This window comes from Ascidiella aspersa, chromosome 4 (assembly GCF_963924565.1).
Source record: "Ascidiella aspersa chromosome 4, kaAscAspe10.2, whole genome shotgun sequence".
NCBI classification, from domain to species: Eukaryota; Metazoa; Chordata; class Ascidiacea; order Phlebobranchia; family Ascidiidae; genus Ascidiella; species Ascidiella aspersa.
This window is the reverse complement of record NC_139450.1, coordinates 20173388-20201164: the sequence shown is the minus strand read 5'-3', so window position 1 is coordinate 20201164 and position 27777 is coordinate 20173388. Positions and strand designations below refer to the sequence as shown.

The 27777-nt window shown below is 34.8% G+C and overlaps 1 protein-coding gene across 2 annotated transcripts in view; it reads right to left on the bottom strand.

The window, feature by feature from the left end:
- Positions 1–428: 428 nt before the first annotated feature.
- LOC146148602 (serine/threonine-protein kinase B-raf-like) overlaps positions 429–27777 on the bottom strand; it is a 101565-nt gene continuing 74216 nt past the window's right edge. For both annotated transcript variants that reach the window (XM_083388417.1, XM_083388416.1), the window contains 8 exons: positions 18893–18978; positions 16503–16702; positions 15392–15568; positions 12801–12847; positions 12252–12379; positions 12019–12141; positions 6802–6936; positions 429–1788 (listed from right to left, as the gene is read on the bottom strand). In XM_083388417.1, coding sequence (XP_083244543.1) covers positions 1627–1788; positions 6802–6936; positions 12019–12141; positions 12252–12379; positions 12801–12847; positions 15392–15568; positions 16503–16702; positions 18893–18978 — 1058 coding nt within the window. In that variant the 3' untranslated portion in view covers positions 429–1626. The remainder of the gene's footprint in view (positions 1789–6801; positions 6937–12018; positions 12142–12251; positions 12380–12800; positions 12848–15391; positions 15569–16502; positions 16703–18892; positions 18979–27777) is intronic.

Sequence of the window (27777 nt, the reverse complement as noted above, 5' to 3'; positions counted from 1 at the left end):
TTTAGCCTTTGTCATTGTATTTACTGCCGTAACGAACACAAATACCAATGCTAGCAACCAGTTTCGAGCAGCAACTGACTGAGTGTTAACGTAATACACAAAAACCACTCAGAGCAAAAACTGAATGAAGTACTAAACTACATTATTGTACAGCAAACGTTATATTAACCACATCGTTTGTGACGTAACAATGCATGACAATTGAAGGTGTGGCATGCCCTTGATCGACTTTTGTGGTACTGCTCATAAATGCTACAAAACAAATTATTAAGAATAAAATATTTGTAAATTTTGGGGGGGCCATGGCCCCTAAGCCCCCCTGGCTACGTATATTTCATGCTATCCGTTTAGATTTAGACGGCGTATATCCGGATATCGAATGAGATGTCACACGCAGCGATGCGCCTTTGTTAAAGCAACTGTTTAAAAGCCTTCAAACGATTTTTTATTACTTCAAGAAAATAACATGAAAATAAGTTTCCGCTTTATCCATCTTGCAAATTAAAAAATAACGAACATGTAACGTTTCGTTAAGTTTTAGAGGTGACAACTTGTTTTTTCTTCCATTAAGAAAAATAAATAAACTGAATTTAAAAACGTAAATAAGAAAACAAAGTAAAACAGTAAAAACAGAGTCGACCCAACTGCAACAGACTTCTTTGTAGGCGTAATCCTTTTAATATTAAAGGACGACCTTTAATTAAAATAAGCGAACATGGGCTTTTATTAGCGAAACTCACTTGGCAACATAGGCTACTTACCATGTGTGAGAAATAAAAACGAAGAGTGTTCGGCAAAAATTGTTATCCAACAAATACATTGCCCTCGAAATCAAAATCATTAGGTTTGAAAAAAACTTCTTTCGCCAATATGATATATTAAAAAAATTAAAACTATGCCAAAGCTTCTCCGTATGTAGCAATCCGAAGCTGCGGGCCAAGGTCCAATAGTTGGCAAAAATAGTAGCTTTGTCGTCATATAAACAGGTGAAAAGCTACTGCCGTTCCGCCATACAAGGTTAATTTAACTTTCACATTTCATGAGGAGCACCATCACCTCGAGGTTAAGCAAAATGTTAGATCTGGCGTGTCGTCAGATTAGGAAATTCAGTATTACAATCTTGCAGCTCGAGCGTCGCAGATGTATTCATTAAAATAAAACAGCTTTTTGAACGAGTCGAATAGTATGATAAAACTGATCACGAGCGACGAACCGTTTATTATCAACTATTTGAGTTAAAGAAAAGACGTTTGAGAACCATTGCATTTAACCACTTCTCGAAATAAACTGTCAACATCATACTAATATTTAAAGGGCAGCAAATCACTGCAAATCATGAAAAAATATTGCATCTAAACACGTCACTAAATTGCCCCCAAAGTAGGACAGATGATATAACACGAGGCACATCAAGCGAATAAAAAAAATAAAACATTCATAAAAACGATAAGCTTGGTTGAATAATAATTAATCAGAACACAAAATAGTTTAGAAGTAAAAAAATCACGAATTTTCTACACAGTTTATAAAATCACTTTCATGGACATGCTTATAAGGAGTAAGAAAATTAGATTTTAAACTAACAATTTTAAGTATTGGTAGAACCTATTTAAAGCAACAGAAAGTTTATGGGCTGATAAAGTTAAATGAATTTTGCATTAACGGAGTTTTAGGCATTCGGTAAGCGTCGTCTGTGGTTACTCCAGCACGATTAAGACATCCAGGATCAGATTGACTTCGACAAATGCGTGGTAGTGCGTGATATATTTCATCAAGTTCAGCCCATATCTATAAAATATATTTTTATAATGTTAATCTAGACAAAATACCCGGCGTTGCTCAGGTTAAATAGGATATTTATCACCTCAAAACCTGGTATAAAATTTTTGTCAACTTGACCTCCCGGTAATGTAAAATAATGACCGTTGCAATTCGCGCGATTAAAATAAAAAAGTAGGAAAGCGATCAAGAAGTGTCCTTTTAATTGCTATTAAATAATATATTGTACTAACCACGTGCAAATTTGTAAAAGCCACGTATTATAAGCCAATAATTAAAACAACACAAAGCCATCGACCCCGTGGTGTTCCTTGCTGAATCTGACTGAAGTGTCACGAATCGACTTCGCTATAAAGCCCAAAATTTTGTAAGTTCAAATGGTTACAAAATGCCCAAAAATTCGTTTACAAGATTAACACAAAACGGCAGTGTTTTTTTGAAATTATCGCTCAGTATCAATTTTATTAAAACTTAGTTTTGAAAACACCCAACAACATTTTAATTGGAATATGTCTTCTTTGGAGCAATATAAGGTATACGCGAGCCGGCAAAATTAACCACACAGGCCTGGTTTATCGCATGGGGTTCAGCTCGAACTTTCTTTTTGCTTTAATCTCTTATTTGGACAAATTTATTGAGCAATACTTGATATGTCTTTCTGTATGCCAAAACTACGTAGCATTTTCAAGAGTTGTGCACAAACCCAAAATAACTGACTTGCGTTCCACCATCAGTTGTCAGTAAAAAACAAACAAACAAGTGGCTGACGATGCCATGACACTTACTGCAGTATAAATTTGTCAAGATTTTATTTTTATAGATAAAAAAAAATCACCTTACTTAAAAAGAATAACAAGACAAAACACGATTTATGCTAAATTTATAGGTTTATAACTGAAAGAAAAAGTATGCTACAACAAACATACAAATTCATATGACTCGTCATAATTTACAAATAGGAAAGACGCGAGAGTGCGCAATCAAATTATGAATCCAACTAAACCACCGCGGTATTTCCAGGACAAAGTATTCTAAGCCGACAGACCTTAACAAGTTGGGGCCTGCTTAATCAAAACGAAAGAAAGTCATTAAGTGTAGTATTTAATATGTAATAGTCTAATTTGACGTCACTATATACATGACCGGAGTCCACTGACGCGTGACCTTGCGCCGAACTAGGTGTTTTCAGCGTTCGCAATTAATTCTATATAATACGTCTTACCGACTATAGCGGCCTGAATCCCCGCTTTACCTTATCGTGGGCACTTCTGAGGTTTGTGATTATATACTCAACGGGCAATATCTACTGAGTGAAGTGACTTTGTATAAAGTTCAAGAAGCTAAGGACAGATAATTTAGCTGCCTGCTTCTTTGGAGTCAGATACAAGGACGTGCTCGGCTCTCGTCTTAAGAGCCAGCGCCTTATTACCCGTTACTACGGCCCTCCCATTCGTTGAATCATGTTTTGGCTATAGTTATCATTACACATTATATTGTACTATTGTTGTGTAATTGAAATAAATTTTGAACTTGTCTCTTCACAGCTGTAAAGTGGATTACAGCCAATGCGAACATAAAAATTGTTACAAGCGATTTTTAAATGCTCTTTTAAATGTATCTCTAAATATTTTTGGCACATTTTGTCCGCTAAACGGACGGCATTTCGTTCGTATATCATTAGTGTAAGGAAAGCGACCAGCCTCGCAATACTCCAAATAGAAAGAAAGTTTTTTGGCCCAGACAGTAATAAGAACGGATTATGGGAATTTCCCTTGGTAGGATGTGTGCCGGGCTTAGCCAAGTGCGGCGTGGTATAGCCGCCTAATGGTCAAAGCAATTTCACTTCCAAAACGGTCATAGGTTGTATTGCGATGCAGGCCGATATAACACGCGGCTTCAGCAAACAGGGATGGTACAATACGTATTAGAAAAGAAACCTAAAAAAATAAAATGTGCACACTCGTTTCTTCCCTGTTTACATACATTATTTTTGCATTGTATCCTATTTTAATAAACCAACTTTTCAGACACAATCGGTGGACCGACAACTAGCACCTTTGCTGTTTTACGATGTACGCTAAATGTTTTACGATCAGAGCGAAATTAAATGTTACAACTAGGAAGGTCCGATACATTTTATTCCAGTACCGATATATGTTTTAAACCCAAGTATTTCGATGTGATCCGATTCGATCCAAAATCAAATGAAGTCATAACTATGCTCAAAAATGCAAATTAGGTAAATCAAAGGTGTTTTTAGGTTTTAACTAACGAGTTAAATTGTACGGAATACCGCAGATCATGGCTCAAATTCCTATATTAACTTTGGTGTCAGATCTGCACCGATACCACCCTAGTATCGGGCGTGTTCCGAACTACCGTTTTGTCACGGCTATCGGCGTGATCCGACGTTATCAGACAAACCCTAGTAACGAAGCAATATGCAAATATGATGGACAGCTAGGGATGCTCAAAGTAGCATCCCAAGATATTCTAGAATAATAGGTTTCGAATCTAGAATAACGAATCCAGAATAGCGAATCCTAGTATATTTTTATTAAATTATTTAACCTCGATTTTGTTTGGGGTAGGGATTAATCTTAATGTACCCTACAGGACCCACAATCACAGCAATAAATCGCCCAAATAATTTTCTAACATGTGTACATAATAATAAAAAAATCTCCCATATGTTCAACATTCTTAACAAAGTTCTGTCATTTGAAGCAGTTGTGTAAACTGTAATATGTCAACTGTCCAGGTTGTTGCCTAAACTTATATTTTTGCCAATAGTGAGTACAATGCAACACTGCACACAGAAGTCTTAAGCAATTCGGTCCTGTTTTTTCAAGCATTGTTGGGTCTTGGGGCTTATTTTTTACTAACGTGATCTGTTATGCAGTCAAATAATGCACTGCAAAGAATACAAAGTTACTATTGATTTAACGAATTTTTGACAATTAAACTGCGCATAACTGCACAACCTCGCTGAATATTGGCCTAAAGTTGACCTTAAGTAACCCTATAGCGCATTTTGTGGACGGCCAGCACGTTTTACACCGTAATGTTACTTTTGCAACTTAACGCATTTAGGGAAATTGCGAACTCCACACCAGACATTACTCGTTGATCGCTCGTCCAATAACGCTTGATTGACACTTAATTATTACACGAACGTTATCGCGAGACGCGGTAATTGGTCGCCCGAAAAAACGCTGACATTGCACTACCAGGTTACATTTAAAGCAAGCACTGTAAATTGGTCGCCGCAGCGAGAGGCCAAATTACCGCACGCGTTTGTGCAATTAGGCGCAACAATCCGCGGTAAAACATTAAATTATATCGGTTCCAATTACCCGAAATAAACGGCAGAATTGGATTCGAATCCCATTTGGATTCGAATCCAAAGGATTCGACATTCTACTTTGAACATCCCTATGGACAGCCAACAGCTTAATAGGAATTTAGATTTTGTTTAAGAAGGCCAAATTAATGTAGATTTCGCAAATCCTCGCGTTTAGTGCAGCGATAATCACTTAACAATGTCGGGAGACTCGGGACAATGCCAAGAGTCATTTATCAACTAGAATTAAACTGGGAAATACTGTATTTAACCTAAGCAACGCCTGGTATTCGTCAATAATTTACATAATGAATGGCAGAGCTTTTTGCGGAATGGCAACCCCTTACGATGGCGGATCAGAAGACATTTAGGCCTTCTAAATCAAATTTAGGAAATAAATCTCGATAAATTATATGTATAGTTTTATACTTGAATTGTCTTTACCAGGGTTGGGTATTTAATTTTTTCATGGGTCGCAAGTGAAATAGAAATTATAGTATAAAATAAGCTGGGACTCTTATTTTAACAAAGGTATAAATTTCTTTTTTTGACAAGCAAGTAAGAGTTCTGGGTGGATCCAGGATTTTTTATGAGAGAAAATAAAGTTTTAAGAGATGAATTCAATATCAAACCACGTAACCTTGAGAGATAAGCTATTTAGTTTAGGGAAGACGGCAAGGCGTCGGACGAAAAAAAAACTGCGGATGTTAGGTTCAAAGTAAAAATTATAATAATAGCATTTATCAGTTTTAAATTATCAAATAATTTTGGTGATCTCTTATCCAACAGCTTTATGGCCAGGGGAAGATCCATAATTTTAGTTTGGCCATGGAAAATTTCCGGGATGAAGTTAGCTCAAAAAACAATTAATTTTAAATACCTTTAGCTGAACATAAAAAAATGCAAAGATTTTTTTTTTAATCTGAAAATGTAATGTTTTTTACTCTTTAGTATGCAAAGTAATTCAAAGATATTTAGAGACCTTGTGGCAATCATAAATGATTAATTAATAAAAAAATTCACAATGACATTGAATTGATTTAATAGGTATTTTAGTGTACCAGGGGTTCTGTCATAATAAGGTTTTTAACAGTTCGTGCTGTAAATAGTTTTACCGCGCGAACAGCCTGGTATAGTTGAGGTCGCTTTAATTTTTTACCTAAGTTTTGATTTTTCTTAAGGAGTGCAACATATTTTTGGGAACGTTTATTTATCCTAAATTGTTGCATACGATTTAAACGCTATGTTTCTCGTGTTCATTTTATATTGACTATATCAAAAAATCTACATTTATTTATCCTAAACACTTAACAATAGAAGATTTCTTCTTCTGTCATTTTCACAGCATAATAGATGTCCTCAAAACATTTTATAACAAATCAAATTACTGAGCAAATACCTTGTTCAACTGTACCTAGTGATCGACTCAATTATTTAGCAGAATATTTTTGCGAGTTTAACCAGATCGTGGTAGTAGTTAGGTAGAGTTTTAAGCAATTTGCCCTTTTTAAGTTTTAGGTGGTAAACAATAGTTGTTGCAGTTTAACGAATTGAGATAACCATTTGGTCGGGTGGAGTTAATATGACACTCGCCGGGAGGTCGAGCGAGTTTCAATCAGCATTTCACGGGAGCGAATTGCACTCAAAGTGAACCCCAACTGCTGATCTTTGAATAATACCTTTGGAAAGAGTGGTCGTTCGTCTCGATTACGCTTAACACAAACGACGATGAGTCTTTTACAAGCTCGTGGTGTGTCGCATCGAATCATTTCCAGTTCGGGTCTCAAGTATCCACGACCCACTTGAAATAAAATCTTTAAAAAAAAATATATATATATAAGGTAATGTTAATTCTAGTCTATCTATACTGATTACAATGTTGAACGAGTTTTTTTTTCACAATTTGATTTCCAAATATTAATAGCTATTACATAATGACAAATGACAATCAATACTTTGGAACACAATCCAAATTATTCGCAGGGTATATTTTTATTGTTTTATATTCCCATGAGGGTTAGCAGGCTACACATATTTTTATTTTTCTGTTTCTGCGATAAATACCTAAAAAAATTCGTAAATCCATTACATTTAACATAAAAAAACTATTCCAAAGGCAAAATAAACATATACAATAAAACAACATTACCACCATACTAAGACCGGTTTATATTTTATGAATTAAAAAAAAATTAAAATAATATGTAATATTTGAATTCGCCATAACGAGTTAGATAAAAATATTCTTTCCAGTATCAAACCAGAAAATTTCAGTCGCGCAACAAGGGCAGTTTCGAATTAAAGTAAGTATTTGGGACTAAGGGTTTAAATTGGCCATATGGTCCAACAAAGAAGAAAACTAAAACAAACAAATGAAAGGTTTTTCTGTTGATTCATGACGAGAAAGGTGTCACCAACAGCCCCATAAAAGTACCCGGAAAATATAAGGTGCGACTCTCTGCGGTTAAAACTAAGTAAGAGATGTGGCTCTTTTGGTTGGCCACCCCTGAACTATCCAACTTTTTTTGAGTACGATTTTTGTACGAAATCCGTTCAGGTTTTCTCATGATAAATCAAAGTATTTAAATGATAAGACCGGTGCGTAGGCCCTAACTTATGTTCAACTTGCGTGATATATTTTGAGATGCTAACTCCGACATCTGCTAAGAAACAATTTGAACGCCACTATCAGTAACATGCATATTGTAAATTTTTCTTAACCAGTATGCATTCCCCATTAGCAATCAGACATAATTGTAATTGTGGCATCCCATTACTTTAGTAATACGGTATTAAAACACTCATTAGTTAGTGGAGCCTGTGTATGAGGTTGTACTGTATAAGTTAGCTTGGCGAGAGATTACCTCGGCTTTTGGTGAACTGTGCGCCATCAGACAGCAACGCAGATGAAGCGAGTGTATAACATACTAATCAATTAGAAAAGCCACAGTTTCGTTGTATGGCACAACATATATATATAAGGCTGCATCGCTCCCTTCAGCAATCATACTATGCCTACATCTTGTTATGTAATTATGTGTTTATAGACTAGATGCTGTTATGTTTGATGTGGTAGTTATTTAGGCAAAGAAAAAACTAACAGAAGGACCATTTCAGATCATAAACTCATGGAATATGATAATTTTTGTGACGAGGAGGAAAACTCTGCAAGTTACAGTGGTGGAAGTGTGTTTGAAACAAGCTATTCCAAAAACATTTTAACACAGTGGTTCTTAACCTTTTTTCTACCGCGCCCCCCGGTAATTGCCTTGTGCCTTATTAAAATAGAAAAGTTGATTATTAATCGAAAAATTTTGTGTTTATTCTGTTTAAATTTGGTAAACTTTAATATAGGAGGCCTGATGTATTGAGCACATAAAAAAATTCTCGTGCTTAATATATTGTTTTTCATCGAGATGATTGTGACAAACCTGTTTTGAAGACATTAACCCCACAGTGGTAACTACACGGAAACCACGTAAAAATGTCTTTCAAAGCGCAAAAATTAAACATTGTGTTAATCGTGTTTTAAAATATGTGATGACACACAATGCAATGGCCATACCGCAAATAACACAAAAATTTGCGCAAAAAAGAGAAAAATTTTGCGCCCCGGCGCTAACCTATTTTAATATACGAATAAAGGTTTGCGCCAAGCTTCGCAGTTTTGTTGTTAAAACAACTTTTGTTGTTAAAACCGACTAAAACAGTTTGTGAGTAGGGTGGCATGGTTCCGAACCCCTGTACAGAACTCAGATCTTTATTCACCATCAATCGGCCTCTATCGGCCATAATAAGTAGCAAACGTCTAAAAATAATAAGTAGCAAACGTCTAAAAATAATAAGTAGCAAATTGAATTGCTCAAGAACCACGGAAGTTTTGAAAGATAAATCGGTAAACAAAAGCGTGTGTAATTGGTAAAACACACGCTTTTGGTCAGGAGAAATGGGGTTTGTTGTGGGTTAATACCAAGGGGCTGTGGGATACGACTGACGACAGGCTTCTTTGATTCGCTCACCCAGAAGTATTCAAACAGTGCGTCGCTAAAATGTCGCTTAGGCACTTGATCACCTTTAAACAACAAACATATATTTGGCGCGCCTTTATAAATGCGTTTGCATCTCTGTATGCTTCCATGTAACTGCCTGAAACTATTAACATAGAGTAGCCCTAAAAATCTCGCAAATCGCAAAGTCATGAACAGCTTTTCTTCAGTTAATTATCAACACATGTGTCATTTTGATGTAAAGCATGGGACAGCATCCAAGCAGAATTAACAACCAACGCAACATGAAACCAATAAAATAATTATAAAAAGCTAAATATTGGAGTAGCTCGCCCCTAAGAATTGCTTGGCGTCCCCGGTTAAAAACCACTGTTCTAGCAGGAGGTTTTGAGTAATCTCATCAGGATCTCACGATATCTGAAGAAGCATTTAGAGTTTAGACATTCTGGCATCCCGAAGACAAAAAATGTCTTGGAACCAGAGATTCCATAACATTTACTGTTCGAGAGAAAAATAATTGCTTCTATATTTTGTCAACAAGATGAATTTGTTTACTACAAAGACATCGAAGAGCTTATGGCCAAAATGGGAGTGCTGTAATATAGAGCAGTGTCTTGCAACCTTTTTTTCACTTGTGGTACACGAACAGAGCTAAAACAATTCGGAGGCATACATACGAAATATATGTGACGATCGAAAAGACAACATAAGCAATTATCCTTGGCAGCCAAACAGAAAATGGGCGATTTATGATAAACGCGTCGAAAAATTGACAATTTACATTCTTTTATCGATTTTGCGGTTTTACATTCTTTCTAAAATATATTAAACCGGCCTGTTTAAATAAAACTTTTGAAAATTGCTCACCCTCGCCTTGCATTAGCGGATCAGAGAACATTGTGGGGGTAAATGGAACCTGGCAATTTTCCTTATTATTTTTTTCCTAATTTATTTTTCGGAACAGCGGTACAAAATCCCAATAATACATTTTCAATGATATTTATTGGGTTTCGACTTCGAGCGTATGGATAATATTATTTTTCACTTTGGTGTAAAGTTTAAAAACAATTGCTGTATATTTATACTTCTGGTAGTTGAGTTAGTTAAAAAAACTCCTTTGAAATTAACTTCGGCGAAAAACAAAAAAAGTTTTGAGTATTCAGTTAAGTTACCATTGGATGATCGCATAAGGTTAAAACGTATCCTTAAAAACGCAAGTAGAACACATCCGGGAAATTCGCGCCACACCGGTTGCGGAGCACTGGTATAGAGCTCAAGGGTGGCGCTTGTTCATACACAGTTGGAAAAGTTTAAAGTTTACATTGTTACACAATGGTAACAGATATGCATTCTTCCCAAATGAAGATCTAAGAAAACTTTAAGAAGAGTACAATAACATTAAGACGGTATTGCAAACACTTGGTTATGCTATTACAAAGACCTGGTTACTGGCTATTCTGAGAAGCCTGAAAATGGTAAACTTTTTGATTGGCCGGCAAAGCGGTTATAGAAATATTCGTGTTTCATATGCTTGTGCCACAGCCGAGATAGTAATGATCACTAGGTGAAAAAAATAAGGTGGCCACCTAAGGTTTCCATATGAGAGTTGAAGTCATCAGTAGACCTTAAGTTGCTGGAGAGAAAGCCACCATTCTATCACTGCACATAACTTGGTTTGATGAAGCAGTTCGTGAAAGCCTCCAATAACTGGGAACTGCTACAGTTGTATTTGCGGAGAATTTCCTGCTTTGACAATCAAAAACTAAAATCAGGTATTTTTAATGGTCCTCAGATCCTGTCATAAAAGATGTTTGTTTTGTGTAGTCTATGACAGACTAGGAGTCTGCTTTTTGGCAACCCGATGTTTTAGTCACACACACATTCCTTGAAAACAAAAAAACTGAGATCACCAAAAATTGCTGAAATATAGGCTTTCCAAGTACTAAGATTTGTGTGTGAAGATGACTATAAACGTTCACTATGTCTTCCACCACTTAAATCGTTTTCGTGCAAACCTCGGTCATATAACCAAAGAGATGAGAAAAGGTCCCACCAGGACATTAGGATCATGTGTGAGGGATACTGGGTCGGGTTGGATGCCCACATGATAGCTAAATACTGTTTGCAGTCCCCAACGTGATTGCTTGGTCACATCATTTAGTCTTCCAAAACAAAATTAGTAAACATCGACTGATCCCTTTGCTTTATATAATTGATTATTTTATGCTTTAACAAGCAACAAAAATATCAATACACAAGCCAAATGTGTACAATTGCAATTTAGCCCTTAAGAAGTCATACTGACAAACGATAACGGCACATATAATATAGTATACTTGAAGCCTTCAGAGGGGCTAACTGAAATAAGTGGATCAATTAAAAATTGGCTGCGGTAAAAAAACAACTAGCCTGCGGTGCGGTTTGAACGCATGACATCGTCCATACCGGGAATTTCGCTCTAACAACTGGTGTAGAGGGGAGCAAGTCAAGAAACAACTAGAGCACCATTGCCTTGTAACTAGAGCACCACTGCCCTCTGTATACCGTTTGAACGGTCGAGGCCGTGATTTCGTACCTCACCGCAGGCTAGTTGTTTTCTAGGCTTTCTCAGAAATCGCATTAAAAAGGAAAGAATAAGATGTGGACAAGCTTGTAAAAGACAGAAAAGGTCTCAAAGTTCTACCATAAAAAAAATATCAATGTAAAGATTTACATGCACCTTTTTAACAAAATCATGAAATATCTCAAAATTAGAACAAATTAGTAAAAACCAAGGTCATTTTCGGATACAGCGGCAAAAAATACCAATAACCGTTAAAACTTGCTTGGCGAGTGTTGGCCGGTGTAATACTAACAGTTACGACAAAGCCTAAGAGAGTAAACATATACCATATCTCTGTTTCCAATATGATTATAGGGTAAAGTTCCACTTGTTAGTTCGAACATGACAACTCCAAATGCATAGACATCAGATTGAAATGTATAAGGGTTTCCATCAGCCATTCGTATTACCTATATTAAAATTTATGACAAAGATTAAATTTTTGTTTAAAGTACATGTATATGAAATTAGCAAGTGTTTGGTTTAGTTGTAACAATATTACACATGGCTGCATACTTACTTCTGGTGCCATCCAAAGTATAGACCCTGTAGGCTGCATGACCTGTTCAGAACCAGACCACCGAGACTTGACTGTAGCCAAGCCAAAGTCGCCAATTTTTACAGTATAATCCTCAAGTAAAAATATATCTAAGAAATATGTTAAAGAGCAACATAAATGATTTACAGCACTTACAAATTTGACAAACTAGCTTTTATTAACGTTAAAAACAAAAATAGAGTTAATCTCATGGAGAAATTGATTGTTAAAATAACAATGTTTGGTGTATTACAGAAAACGTTGCTAATTAAGCAAAAAATGTTTGCAAAACCGTCACTAAATGTCTCTCATCCTAAAAACAACTAAAAAAACGTTTTGTAATGGAAGTGTAATTGGGGGGTCACATAATTTATGCGCACATTGGACTCTGGTAGTCTTACATGGTCTAACTGGAATACAGAGTCCGACTTTGCAGCCCTGATTACAAGTATTAGAACAAGAATGGCAAAATATTAAAGACAACTACAAAGTATAAAATATAAATATATAATAAAAAATATGGAAGGATACTATTTGACTTCATATCCCGGTGAATGATGTTCTTAGCATGAAGATACCTGTACAATATACAATGTTTAGGATTTTCCGACACAGACACAAACAAATTTAGAAATCTAGTTATATCAGCCAAAACAATATTTTAGCGACATATCTTGTTTTTCTTAAGATTTATTTTTTGGTTTTGTGTTAGAATGATTTTTGTTAAAAGCTTTATGGAAAAATATAAATAGTTTTGGAAGGTGGGGTGTTAGGGGTTAGTTTTTTCTAAATTGGGGGATCTACAAATATTTTTTTTCAGAGTGAAAATTTTTTTTATGAGCGTGGTCAAATTTAAAAGTTTCAAAATTTTGAATACTTACCCACAGGGTAAAAATGCAAAAAAATTGATCATACCTATTAAATGACTAGGGAAAGAAATTGTATTTTTTATGCTTTTTTGATAATTAATTATTAGGCTTGATTTTTATAAGGTAGACATTGAAATAACCATAAGATAAATATGTTTGTAAAATAAAAATAATTTTGCAGTCTATGTTAAAAATCCAATAAAGAGTTTTTCAAAACGTTCAAAATAATACCTGTTTCTGTATGGGCTTGGATATTCTTAGTAAGTATGTAAACTTTATTAGAGGATACTATTGCAGTGGTTCTCAACCATTTTAGCTTACGGACCGGTGGACCTTCATAAATCAAAATTAACCAAAAATGTAATTACGACAAAAGTATGCAACTAAAAGTCTTCTTAGCTTTCACATGTAACTGGTCTAAATGTTTAAGACTTAAACAAGTTGTAGCCTACTTTTAAACAGTTTGGCACAACCCTTGCACTGCAGCATTGTGACATAGAATAAAGTCCAAAGTAAACTCAATGTTACATCACAATGCTGTCAATTACGGAACAAGCAAAGTTCTAATAGACAAGCCTTCATCTTGCATTTGGAATGGAGATTTAAAATTGTAATCTATTTAGCGGACCAGCAGAAAAGGCATCGGCCCGCGGCCCAGCGGTTGAGAATCACTGTACTATTGTATGCACAGCTTTTGGCTAAAACAAACCACTCACAATATGCTTAAATACATTACATTGTGAAATAAGATTGTTGGTAGAGTAAGCAGACTTTTTCTAGAAAGGAAAGAATTAAGTATTATAAACATAAATTTGAAATAATCAATCTAGGCCAAGTCCAAGTCAATTCATGTCATCTCCAAAATAACTTCAAGCACAAGTCAAGTTTTAGTAATTATTAGGGGGAACTAAAAAAAAGTTTAGGGGAAATGAGACATCATGGCAAAAATATTCAGTAAAGTCATTTGCCTAATTAACTTGAGTTAACATGTTCTATTATGACAGACCTCATAATATCCTCTGGCCTGATATTTGTAATTGCACCAAATGTGGTGTATTTTGCCATTTAAGCCATGCATGTAGAATTTTTTTACCAATTTGCATTGATCTTGTGCATGCATATCTTTTTGACCCTCAAAATTTACCCTGTGGACTCCTGGGGGTTCATGGACCCTGATTGGAAACTACCGGTATAGACCAGGCTGGCAGAATCTTGCCAGCCTTCTGGTGACAAGCATTTTCGGGCTAAATTCTTCGTTTTTTTTTCATCGCGCCCTAAACTTAAATGATGTGTTCGCCTAAGGAATCTATCAACCTTGCTATGTTTAGACGATAAACAAGACTGTTAACAAGTAAATGAATTAGCAAAAAGTTGCGCCGTAGACGCCAATTTTTTTGTGACATAAAGCAATACATAAAGGGTATGCTGAAGTTCAATGGGGACTAAAGGTGCAAATGTCTGCTTTTCTAACTCTAACAATGTTAGCTGTTTTGGGGTGAACTCCCATGTGCACACATGTAGCTCAAAATCAGATCAAAAATCAGAAAAAATTGGAACAATTTTTTTTTTTTGTTGAACGATATTTATAATCCAAGTTATTAGAAATTGTTTTTTGAAATTAGAGTCACACAGTGAAGTGCAACATACCAAGGTATGGATCGAACCTTTTGGGAAAAAAAATTTCTTGAGAGGCACAACCATAGCGAAAAGGCAGGAGTTGGCGCGTAGCGCGAATTTTTTTTGCGTTTACATAATTAAAACAGCCCAAAATGTAGTTTTAAGCCTTAGGTGGAGAAGCATGGCCTGGTGTAGATCCTTGATATAGATGTACACATCCTTGACCCATGGGAATGTCATACCTGTCTATTTAACAGGAATGGCAACTATCATGTTTGCTTTTTTAACTCAATAAAAAATTAATTATTGCCAATTTTACTGCATAGTGTTCCTACATATAAAGCATTTTGAAAATAAATTTGATTTAATATGTGTAGAACAAGCACAAGTTCTTTTTGGAAAAATTGATCTTTCAAAAAAAATTAAAAACAAAAATTTTGAATTAAAAAACAAAATTTTTTTGGGCCAATTTATTCTGTTTTCTGCCTGATTCTTCGGCCGACATAGTCGCCAGCTTTCTGCCATACTGGTATAGACTATGCTGCATATCGAATGTTTGTAATAAAAATGGGTATTTAAGCAGCCAAATGTTCAAACCACATATTCAACATAAATCAATTTTATTTAAATACTTACTCCATTCCCTGGGCAGCCTGACGGGCAATGTCTATAGTCTGCAACATGTCAAATTTTGTATCAAGCACATGTAAGTGACGATATAGACTGGAACCGTCGCACCACTGAGTCACAATACAAAGCTGGTTCTTTATAGTATAACCCATAAAAAGAAGTATGTTGACATGCCGGGTTTTTCTACAAAAATCAACAAAAACAAAATTCTAACAAATACGTAGACTGCATACCTACAAAATAGGTGAACTATAGTAAAGAGCATTTCTGTCATTCACCTTAAAAAACTCTTGCGAAAGAGAAGCTGTTTAGATTTTTTATTAATACTATGCCTAGTAGCAACAGTATATATATATAAATTTGAGAAGTTGTTGTTTATAAAGTTGCAGGCATTTTTAACAAGCGTTATTTAAGAGCGTTACTGGAATAAGAGTGTTATTTAACAAAAATTAAACTGAAAGTCCCTACTGCTGTTGACAGGTAACTTATCAACAGTTGAAATGCAACAGTATAAAGGTACAAAAAACAACAGCAAAAAGTTACGATAAAAAAACAACAACAAAAAACAGTGCTGTTAAGTTCAAGGTAAAACAAACATGACTGTGTAATTGACATCAGTGTAAAAATACACAAAATACAAAAGTGTAAAAAACAAGATGATGGGTAATTACTATTTAACTGAGTACACGTTTTTAACACAAAAACCAAGTTTGATCTTACTTGAAAATTTTATTTTAAACAAGCCACATTAAACTACATCATAGCTTAACCTACGTGGGTTTAAAAACCAGGAAAATTAAGGCTTTAGCAAAGGGCGTGAAAACAGAATACCCAACATGCAAGCTATGAATTTTTTTTTCTGTGCACTGTTTTTATTATTCCAACATCTAGGGTGTATACAATCAGTTTATTCCACATTAAAAGTAACATGGACATCATGTGGGCTTTATTGCTCTGTTAGAGTTGTTGAAATAGTTGAAGAATGAATTTTAAAATATGATTTTAAGGCAGAAAAAAAGTAAGAACATTATTTTTCACTTCTATATACTATCATTGCACTGTTTCAAGTTAGATAATTATCCTGCATTGTCTTTTTTTAAATGCCTGATAAACATACCTTAAAACAGCTACTTCATTTTTGAACTCTTGAAGTTGAGAAGGTGTAGGCTCAGATACATTTAGTACTTTAACTGCAACAATACCATGCCACCGACATCTGTATACAATTCCATATGAACCAGAACCAATCTTTTCACCCCATTCAATTTCTTTGTCTGGTACCTCCCAATCTTCATTTGAATCTCGACGTGGGGAGTGCTGTGAGATAAATTGTGGCCTTGAAAAATTTATATGTCAAACACAATGAGTCTGTTTAAAGCTGAAAATTATATGTTTTTTCCATGATCATACTAGATTGCAGAAATGTGCCAATGGTGGTATGGCAAATAAAATATATCAAGCCAAATGAGACCCCTAATAACTTATATTTGTGAAACCGTATTAGAAATAGTGGTATATCACTAAAAATGCTAAAAAAGACAAAACAGCAGAAGTTGCTGACACAAACAAATTTTTTTAGTAAGATAAAACATTTTCATTAATCAGAAGAAATAGAGAAACTCATACAATTAGCAGTATGGGGTGAACATTTTAAATACCTCTTTACAGATTTTAAGCATGGTGGTAAAAGCAGAATGTATTGCTTAGGTCCTAGGAAGTGGTCAAAATTCAATAAAAGTATGCGCAGGGGTGTCAAACTATGAGGAACTAAAAACTAGACTTTTATTGATAAATACCGTCAGTGAACTTTAAATTCAATGTTGTAGTCAAATTAAATTTTTAAAATGTTAAAAAATAAAATGTTACGAAGGTGGTTTGTTTCGGAATGTATCTTTAACTTGCTGGGTTTGAGTTCTGTAAGTACTAACGCTTTTGGAGCTTTAAACACACTTGGGTTGCTCTTCCTTACCAACTTTATTACAGTAATATCAAACTGCAAATTCAAATTGTTATTCCCTAGTTTCTTTTTTTTAGGCACTCTTAAATTATACTACTATCATCAGGAATCAGATTACTATTTGAGGATAACAATTTAGTGACAAAATAATATTTAAGATTGAGTTTTTATTAAGATTGATTTTAGGCAACCTAAGAACGCCTAACAAAGAAAACAAAAAATATACTACATGGACAATAAAAAGACCTCGAATTGCACAAATGAAACAATATATTTTTAAAGAAAATTTTGAAAACCAACAGAAACATTCTCAGAACAATAGGAAATTCATAAAGGCATTGGGTTGCATGGTTTTTTAAGTTTGAATTATTTGAACGTGTTTGTGCCTACTGAGGATAATTAAAATAATAAATATTGGTGGACAACATACAGGGTAAAATGATTGAAAATCAACAAATAAACCTTGAGCAGCGTGAGTAGCGTGAGCCCCTCTATTCCTTACATTTAGAAGCATGGTTGAAAGGTTAACTGAATATGATTTTTTTCATTTATATGGCATTGAAAAGCTGTGTCACAAGATTGGATCATAAGCTAACAGAGAGCTTAAAGGTTTTCCTAAAAATAAAATGTTTAGGCAGCAAATGCCAGTTTGTTAATGTCTCTAGGAATTTATAATAGCCCACTTAAACTGACAAACTACCCATGAAAATACTTCCTGACCAAATAATTGACTTCTGAAAATCGCCTCTTTTTGCGGTCGGTGTAATACATATCATTCTACATTAGAAGTAACAGTGTAACTGTAAGCACATGGGCTTTGTGACTTTTACTCACACATTTCAATTAGAAGCAAAAAACAAAATTGGATTTAAACCCTAAGGATCCAGTATTTTACTTTAAACATCCTCGTGGGTATGAAAGATATTATTCTAAAAATGTTAATAAATTTTCGAAAAAAAATGATGTTAAAGGGTCTTTAACCACAAAGTTAAACAAGCCCTGTAAAACAGCCTAAAGCCAATGAAATTATGTACACCTTGATGTTATACACTGGACCATTGAAACCAAGTTAAATGCATATGTTTTGAGTTGTACCATACAAATGTTTGTTTGCTATGTTGGCTATAAGGGTTTTTGGCTGTTAACAAAGACATTTAAGGCCATTTAGGTATTTAGCATTATTGCATGTATAACTCGTAACTCTCTAATAAACCCTTCCAATCAAGTCATAATCCTAAAGTGTTAAGAACAGACTATCAGTCCTATATAGCAAAAAATCATGTGGACACAAGCCAACTTTTTTCTCTTATTGTTGTAAAATTTAACAATGAATCTGTTTCATAAATGCCATATCCCAAGTTCCTTGCAGTGCATATTTTCTATAACTGCTTGAAATTGTATTGCAACTGCTTGGAAGTGTGTGGCTTTAATTATTTTAGGTAATCCCAGTGAAGCGGGCGACCAACCTGTCTGGTTCCTTTTTTATATTTAATTAAGTTAAGAGCTCAGATAAACACTTTACAATATCTAATGCAATTAAACTAACTTACTCCTCTGTGAATGAGTGATGGTCTGTATGTCACACCAGATGCTGGTAAGGTGGCAACTGCATGGTTGATTTTGTCACCTGTGAATCCTGATAAAGTAATATAGTTTAAAACTAAAACAAAAAATAAAACTTTTAACTATACCAGAGTTTAACTTCACAAAAGGTTGAAATAGTACAAGCCCCTTATTTAAATCGAAATTTTATTTTATAACACAATCTGCTAAATTCATCATTATTTAGATCAGCGGTTCTTAACCTATAGGTAATTATCCACATGTGGGTAATTTCAGGATAGCAGGTGGGTAATCAGCTGAACCAGAATATTTAGAATTATGTTTGTAAAAAACAATGTCACAGCTGTAAGTGGTAAGTTGCTTTATTACTTACACTTTTTTGATTTTTTGAGTCCTTTTATTACAACCAAACAAGCACAAGGATACTTTATCATTTTTACAATTGTTTCGTCATAGTGATCATTTTTGTGGCCGGTTGTACGTACTTTGTTTTTATGTGACATATTCTTACAGTAGCTATAAGTGTGCATTTAGAGTTAGTGTTGAGACGATTTTTAGTATGGTAAAATAGCAAAATAAATAAAATTAAATTTTGGGTAATGGGACTTTGTTCTGGACAGAATTGGGTAATAAGGAAAAAAAGGTTAAGAAACCCTGATTTAGATCAACCACTACTTTTTCTTTTTGTAGAGTGCCATCTACAGCAGTTGTTTAAATTAATTGTTAGATATTTAATTTTTTAAATGCTACATATCAGGGGTGTTCAAATGATTTCTGCCATGATCCACCACAGCTTTAATTTATTATGGTGCTTTATTTATGTGAATGTACCCTACAACATATTGATAAATTTGTAAAACCCAAAAGTGAAGTGTGCTATACAGCACCAAGATTTCAGTGAGAAAAATGATACCAGGGTCGGCAACCTTTTTCTAGTTGCGGGCCAACACCAAACTCAGAAAGGTCTCTGTGGCCGCACAAAATTTTAACTGAGAAAAATTTTTTTTTTTAGGTATACCGTCATTTATTTTAAATTTCTTGCAAGTTTTTATTAAGTTGCCAAAAATAAAAATGTTAAAAAATATATGTCCACTATTTTTGAATACGTTTTTTTTTTTTTTTTAACGGTAACGAAGCGCTGATCTAGTTCAAAAGACCGCATTAAAACGTAAACAAGCCGGGCGTAGAAATATGATTCACGCAAAGCGGGAACATTTTTCGCACTTACGTAGTTAAATAGTCAAAAAGTAATTGAAATGGACTCGTATCCAGTTTGTCAAAGAAGCGGCGGACCGAATGAATTACATTGGCAGGGCGCATCCGGCCCGCGGGCCGTAGGTTGCCGACCCCTGATTTAGACTTTAGGTCTTACAATAGCATCGAATTGGGGCTTTCTGTCGCTTACTGATATCCTCAAACGCTCACAAAGATTAGCAATTGGGAGTCTCATTCTATGCTTGATTTTTTACAAAATTCATCAACACTGAGGTATTCACATGAAAAACACTATACAAAGTTTATTTTTTCAAGACTACATTAGAAGATCCGCACAAAATGCTGAAAAGATCCGGAACCGGATCGCGATCCGCCATTTGAACATGACCGCTATATATTATAGATAAGTTAGAAAAAGTTTTGGAATTAAAGGCTGTTTTGATCATTGAAAGGTAAAAATATGAAGAATATTCTACCCAAAAATAAAAGGCAAATAATTAATTAAAAGTATATTAGGATTCGTTATTCTAGATCAGTGATTCTCAACCGCGGCTCTCAACTGTACATGTTGCGGCTCTCACTGACTTAGTGAAAAATTAATTAGTTGTACCAGAATTGCAACAAAGGAAATAAAACATACTAAGAATTAGCAAATTGTCTCAGCAAGGATCCCGTGTACGAAGTACTAATCTTACCAGGTTACTACCTTGCTGTGTAAAATCATTTTGTTGTTTGCGACGCCATATTATATTTTGTCTTGATCGACAAGCTATGGCAATAAGAAATAGTCATTTTAGCAGTGTTAATTAGTTAGCCTAGCCCAGGGGTTCTTAAACTTTTTTTACCGCGGACCCCTAAAATTTTTTGGGGGCCTTGCATGGACCATGGTAGGGGAAAAAGTTTTCAACTTAAAGCAAAGAAATTACAGCATAGTAATGACACAGTAACTCTACCCGTTGAATGTAAATCTAATGACCAGCATGAACAGTTTCTTCAATACCTCAAAAGACTTTATCGATATAGAGCAACTAGCTGTTACCAGGGGAGTCATGGCAAACTGTAATATTTATGAGGAATACCTCACTTTACGTTCCATTCTAGCACAAAAAAAGGAACGGATATATTTTGTGAATTTCAAGCTGCTTTTCAAGAAGCACATTTGGATTCATCAAAGTTGTTTTCAGTGGCAACCGATGGGTGTCCTATGCTTTTTGGCGCAAATCAAGGACTTTAAGGACTCGTCAACAAATGGCGTGAAGAAGATAACCTAACTCCTGTGACATGGCATCACTCCATTTTACACGAAAGTCTAGTTGCTAAGTCTTTGAACATGCATAATGTGACAAACTTAGTAACAAGAACAGTAAATTGGATTTGAACAAATGCACTTAACCATCGTAAGTTTAAAAAGTTTCTTGCAGATATTGATGCTGATCATGGTGACGTTGTCATGTTCACTGGTGTAAGATGGTTAAGCCGAGCTAAATGCCTCAAGAGATTTTATGACGTTTTACCGGAGATTAAACTGTTTGCCGAAGGGAATAAATACATCTCATAACTCGGCAATGAAGAATGGGTAGCTGATTTGGCATTTATGGTTGATATCACTACCCACCTTTCATCACTAAATCGCACCCTGCAAGGAAATATGAAGTTTTGTCATGATTTGTATGGCACAGCATCTGCCTTCATTAAAAAGCTTTGCCTTTGGAACACGCAACTTTCAAGTGGTAACACAACGCATTTTCCGACTCTTTCAAATCATCGAGACAGCGGATCATTTGATACGTATAACAGACTCATTAGCAACTTGATTGATGAGTTTGAACGTCGCATTAACGGAATGCATTATTTTTTGCCTTTGATGAAAACATCTGCTACACCCATAGCAATAGAGGTAGCCACCGCTTCTGATAAGTTCAGTTGGAGCTACTAGACATGCAGTCCGATGTCAAGCTGAAACAAGCATTTCAAAGTGAAGGTCTACTCGACTTTTGGGGTCGAGTTCCAGAGGAAAAAATCCCAACTTGATAAGTAATGCCCTGAAGAATGCCTCTGTATTTGGTTCAGCTTACGTTTGTGAAGCACTTTTCAGCAAAATGGTCAAAATAAAAAATCAGTATCGTAACCGATTAACTGACAATCTCCTAAAGCAGCTTCTGCTTACTGCATCCTCTTCTATTACACCTCATTTTGACACACTTGTAAAAAACATCAAAAGTGTCAAATTTCACATTAAATAAATTTGCATATTTTTTTTGTTCTTGTGGGTTGTTGTTGCTTTCTTAAGTAATGTTTCCATTTAGAATTACTGGTGTTTTTCATGAGGCTGCTTGCACACCGTAGGTTTGAAATTTGGCTCTGGCCTTGAAAAAGCTAGATTCAAAACTTATGATTCTAGAATACCCTGGGATTCTACTTTGAACTTCCCTACTGTTGTTCTAAATCAAGGGTCGGCAACCTTCCAATTTTTTTTTATTTGAAATACGGACAATTTAAAGTGCCAAATTAGTTTATTTTAGCTGTGTAAGAACAAAACAATCCCAAATTAGTTTTTGTCGACCTACATACTAACAAAAAATGCACAAAATAGTTTAATTTGAGCTCTGTTTGTCAACTAGTTAGGTCAAATTAGTATTTTTGAACTAGGTTTGACTACAAAAGTGCCCAAATTTGTGTTATATGAGCTATGCACAATCAAAACACAATTACTTTATTTGAGAAACTTATAAACTAAAAATGCCATAATTATTTTATTTAAGCTACTTACGAACAAGAAAGTTCCAAATTTAATATAATCAGGCTATGTGCGAGTAGAAAAAATTGCATAATATTTTGTGGCCAAATTATATATGAGCTACTTTGAGATACTTGAGTGCTAATTTTTTTCATTTGAGCTATAAACTAACATTGCCGAAGTTTGAATATTTAAGCAACTAACATAAAAGGCATAATTTAATACATGCAAATATAAAAGTGACCTAATCAGTAATTTAGCTCTTTCGGAATAAAATAGTGCTCAAACTACTTTTATTTTTGTTACTTTCAAAAATAAAGTTAAAAATTTAAAATGCCAAAAATATTTTTAATTCAGCTTAGTGGAGTGAGACAAATACAAGTTTTATTTTCGTTATTGTCACTACGATTAAACAAAATGAGATCGAGATAGGAATAAACAAATCCCTGGGTTATATAAATTGGGGCCAGATACAATCCCCATATGAATATAAATATATATTACAAAAAATACAATAAATTTAATAACAACTGTTATTTGAAACAACATTAGAGACATCAGTATTTATTTTTGAACCAAACATAGTACTTAAATCAAATATTAGTATAAAAAGGTAATACAAAAACCTAATTAAATTAGCAGGGGATGGTAAACCTGCCATGGAGTCAGTTTGTATATGTACACTTTGACACAAAAAGCCATACAAAAATGTTCCGTGGTTATGTTGCTTTCCCTTAGCCAAGATACAAGTACTCTTGTGGGTGAGATTTGACGGTGTAAGATTTTTTGTGTCAAAATTATTATACAAATAGAAAATTTACAAGGTTCTATATATAAAAGAAAATCTAGTACATTGTTGTCAACAGAACTTCCTTGTTTGTAAGTTGCAATGGTTTTAAAAGTAAACAATTTTTACTTTTCAATTTGTTAAGGATTTTTCTTGTGTTGGACACTGTTTGATACCAAAATTTGTGTTTGCATGAACACCAATCATAGAATTGCTGCCATCACACAGGCCTTATCCTTACAAGGTTTACATTTGTTAGATACGACCCAAAACATCTCACAGGCTAGTTATGTAAATGATGTATGACATGCCTAGCCAAAGTGTAGCACGCTATATAATCAAGTATTTCGTCAATCCATTTCAGAAACAAAACACAACATTGCAATTTGGTTACATGATAAAATGCCTCTGTCAGTTCTTAAAACATCATCTAATTTGGTGGCCACAGTTTAATGGGTTTAATAAAAATTACATGATGCAAGCCAAAGTCTTGCCTGTTTGAAATGAAATAAATTCAGGTTGCTCATTTAGTTAATTTTATTTTCAGACACAACAAACAACCTCACTTATTAGGTATGTATTAATTTTGTACATTGTTTTTTTGAATCTAAAGATTTAACTTGAAACGTCCAAAATTTATAGGCTTAAAACCAGCACTGAAAATTAGAAATAATAGGTACAGTTATGCATATAATTCTGATAAATTTGTTTGAAAAAATCGAGAGATTTTTAATGTATTGCAAATCTTTATGATAATTTAAGTTTAGGAAGAATGAGAATTCAATTATATTTTTTGCATTCGTGTTGATTTTTGCTGTAAGTTATACAATGTCAGGATTAAATGCCACTTCCAAACAAGCAGTATCCTTATAAGGCAGTGGTTCTCAAAGTATGGGTCGCGCAGGGTCAAAAAATGGCTCGCTCTATGGTGAATCCTGCACAAACAAACTTTTTTATTTCATTTTCAAGTAGTTTTAATTCAATTATGACTGAACAAGCATTTCATGTGGCTTCACCTCAGTAACCTGGGTTATTGCATTATAAGTGGTTTTCTGAACGTTTAGATGGCAGCCAACTACAGTAGTTGCTAAGACTGTCACAGTTACTTTATTACTTTGTTTATTTTTTTAGAAGATTATTCTGCTAGCTAGTATCACACACATATATCAAAGAATTCTGTTAGACACTCTTAGACAAACAGAAAAACTTGGGATTAGATTTGAGAATATTGTGTAATAATAATCCCTACTTAAGGTCCATAGGAGAAACTCGTCCGGTTCAGTTCAAGCTATAGGTTAGTTTCTTACGATGTGAGCTATAGGTTTGTTCCTTTCAATTAAGTCATTAGTTGCAGGTACTGATTTTTAAAAGTTAAGTATTCGTATAAGGAAAAAAAAATTGGGATTACCTTTTATCAATGATCATGGTGCTGTAAAGTCACAGTGTGTGCTGTGTTATGCAGTATTGTCGAACGAATCTCTGAAGAAAAACAAGCTGAAGACAAAACACCCACAGCATGCGAAAAAAATACGAATTTATTTTCAGCAGCGAGAGGGAGACGAAAACAAAGCCCATTTTGTTCACCAACGAATTCAGTGCTTTTAGCGACCAAACAAGCCACGTTGGCATTGTACATAGTCAGGCTACGCATAGCTAGAGATCAAACCACACACAATCGGAGAAGAGCTTGTTAAGCCTGTAGCCATTGACATGGCCAGACTCTACGTCGATGACGTGGCCTCGAAATTGAAGCCTGTCTTGTTATAGAACAGCACAGTGAAAAGTAGAATCACAGACCTTTTACTCAATATAAAATATCACATGGTCTCCCGAACGAAGCTTTTAACTGTGAGAAGGTTTATGTGAGAAGAAGAATTTCTGTTTTACACACAACTAACAACAATGGCAAATGGTGCCAACCTTTCAATATTGTAGACAATTTCCAACAAAAAGAAGGCATTAATTGGGAAAATAGTGTCAGCTTATACACTGAGGTGCTCCCGTAATGCTTGATGCTCAACAGGGGTTTACTACACGAGTCAAACAAGTCAATACTAATGTCCAAGTCGTCAACCTTGCTGCGCAAACATTTGTCTTCGGATCGTTTGATCAAATCCAGTGCTCTCAACTCTTGTCTGTTCGAGTAGATGTGTGTCGACATCGGACACAAATCTATGCGAGCAAGGATTTTCGGCACTGATGGTTACCAAAACCAAGGCCCGCAATCGCCTCGATACTGGCGACGTTCTTTGCATTGCGCACTTTAAAAAAGAGCCGTGCATCAAAGATTTTAAGGAAAAATGTTTCATCAATTACACTAGAATAAGTCAATCGTTTGTTTGTGATAAATCATTGTTTCATAGAACTGTCTACTACATATGGCTGTCTCAGTCTTTTTCTATTTCATGCATATCCAAAAAAATACATTTTTTGATTTTGAAGATTGGGTTGTGAGATGTTCATAAACTCAGATTTGGGTAACGCTCAAAAAAGTTTGAGAACCACTGTTATAAGGTGTTAATCTTTTGTTAACTGATTTCTGACACAATCAGCAACAAACTATTAAGAGGTAAACAGTAGGGATGTTTAAAGTAGAATATTGAGTTACGGGATTCATATCCAAGTCTGCCATTTCTTTCGCGTAATTGCAGGGCCGGATTAACCAATAGGCTAATAAGCCTATAGCCTTAGGCCCTGGAAAAATTCGGCCCTCGATTTTTTTAAAGGTTAAAATTTTGTAGGGCCACACCAGGCAAATTGCGCAGTAAATTTGCCTTTTGTGCACCTTATATCATTCTCAAGTTGAAACGAAATATCTTCACTTGTTTGCAACAACAGTTTGAGCGTTTGGCGTTTTTTTTAGCGTTCACGCTAATTTTGAGCGTTTTCGCAAACATTTTTTCGTTGACCTTTGTAGTTAAAAGCAAGGGGACAAATCAAACCCGCACTGACGATTGTAAAGTAATACATGTTTTATTGTAAATTATTTTGTCTAATCGATTTAAATCGCCCATGCGGTGTAGGTTTTGTTTATTAAAAGTAGAAAAACCAAGCTCAAAGAAAAATATGAGTTTATAATAGTGCTCAACACAGCAGTGGAGTGTTTGACAATAATTTGGGACCATAAAATGTATTTTTGGAAATATATTTTCGGAGACGTTTGTTTTTAACCCAGTAACAATTTTCATGTGATTTCTATACAGATAGAGCTGTTGGGTTAATGGCCCTTACAAATTGACAAAATCAACTTGATAAATGCAAATGAGACAATAGTTCGTGATTCTTGATTGTGTGCTAAAGGCATGTCATATACCAGGGGTGGGCAAATGTATTCAATTGATGAGCCATTTGCAGAAAACAAAAGTACCAGAGAGCCTCAAAATTATTTCAATTCCAAAATGGTAAATAATGAAAGTTTTAGCAATAATAACAGAATTGTAATATAGCAAAATGGTAATCAAACTAACACAATAATAATAATGATAATAGCAAAATAACACGCACAATATTTATCAATATCAGGCTTTTGTTTGATTTGCTAATCTCTGAAACCTTAGCAATGAAATTGCGTTGACTTGCGAAATTCTACGATTTGACTAGAAGAGCCACAAATATACTATCTTGCTAAATCGGACGTTTCGTCAATTTACCCCAAAGAACTTAAACCCGATTGCAGTGGCGCATACAAGTTTCTTGAGAATATTAGTTTCAAGCTGTCACGCTTTGCTACGCCATCTTTAAAACTTTCACGACTCGCCCCATACAAAAAAACATTGATCTGCCAGGGCCCCTGCCAACTCAGGTTTTAAATATTCTAGTACCGGTACACTACAAAAGATATTTCAGCAGTAGAAAATTTTACAGAGGGTACAAGTACCCCCCGGTTGGGAACCCCTGCCCTCAGGGATAAATGCTATATTTCGAGTTTTACAAAATGTTTTTTGTTAAGTAGGGTAGCAACCCAAAGGTCTTACTTAAAGTTACTATTATGCTTAAATAAAGCAACTGATAAAAAGCATACCTACTGAATAAATTAACATTTTCCGGCCATTTTTAGCACGGCGCAAAACGGACCCCAAAGGGGCAAAACGGACCCCACTAATAAAATATAATTTAATTGCCTTGTTGCGTGG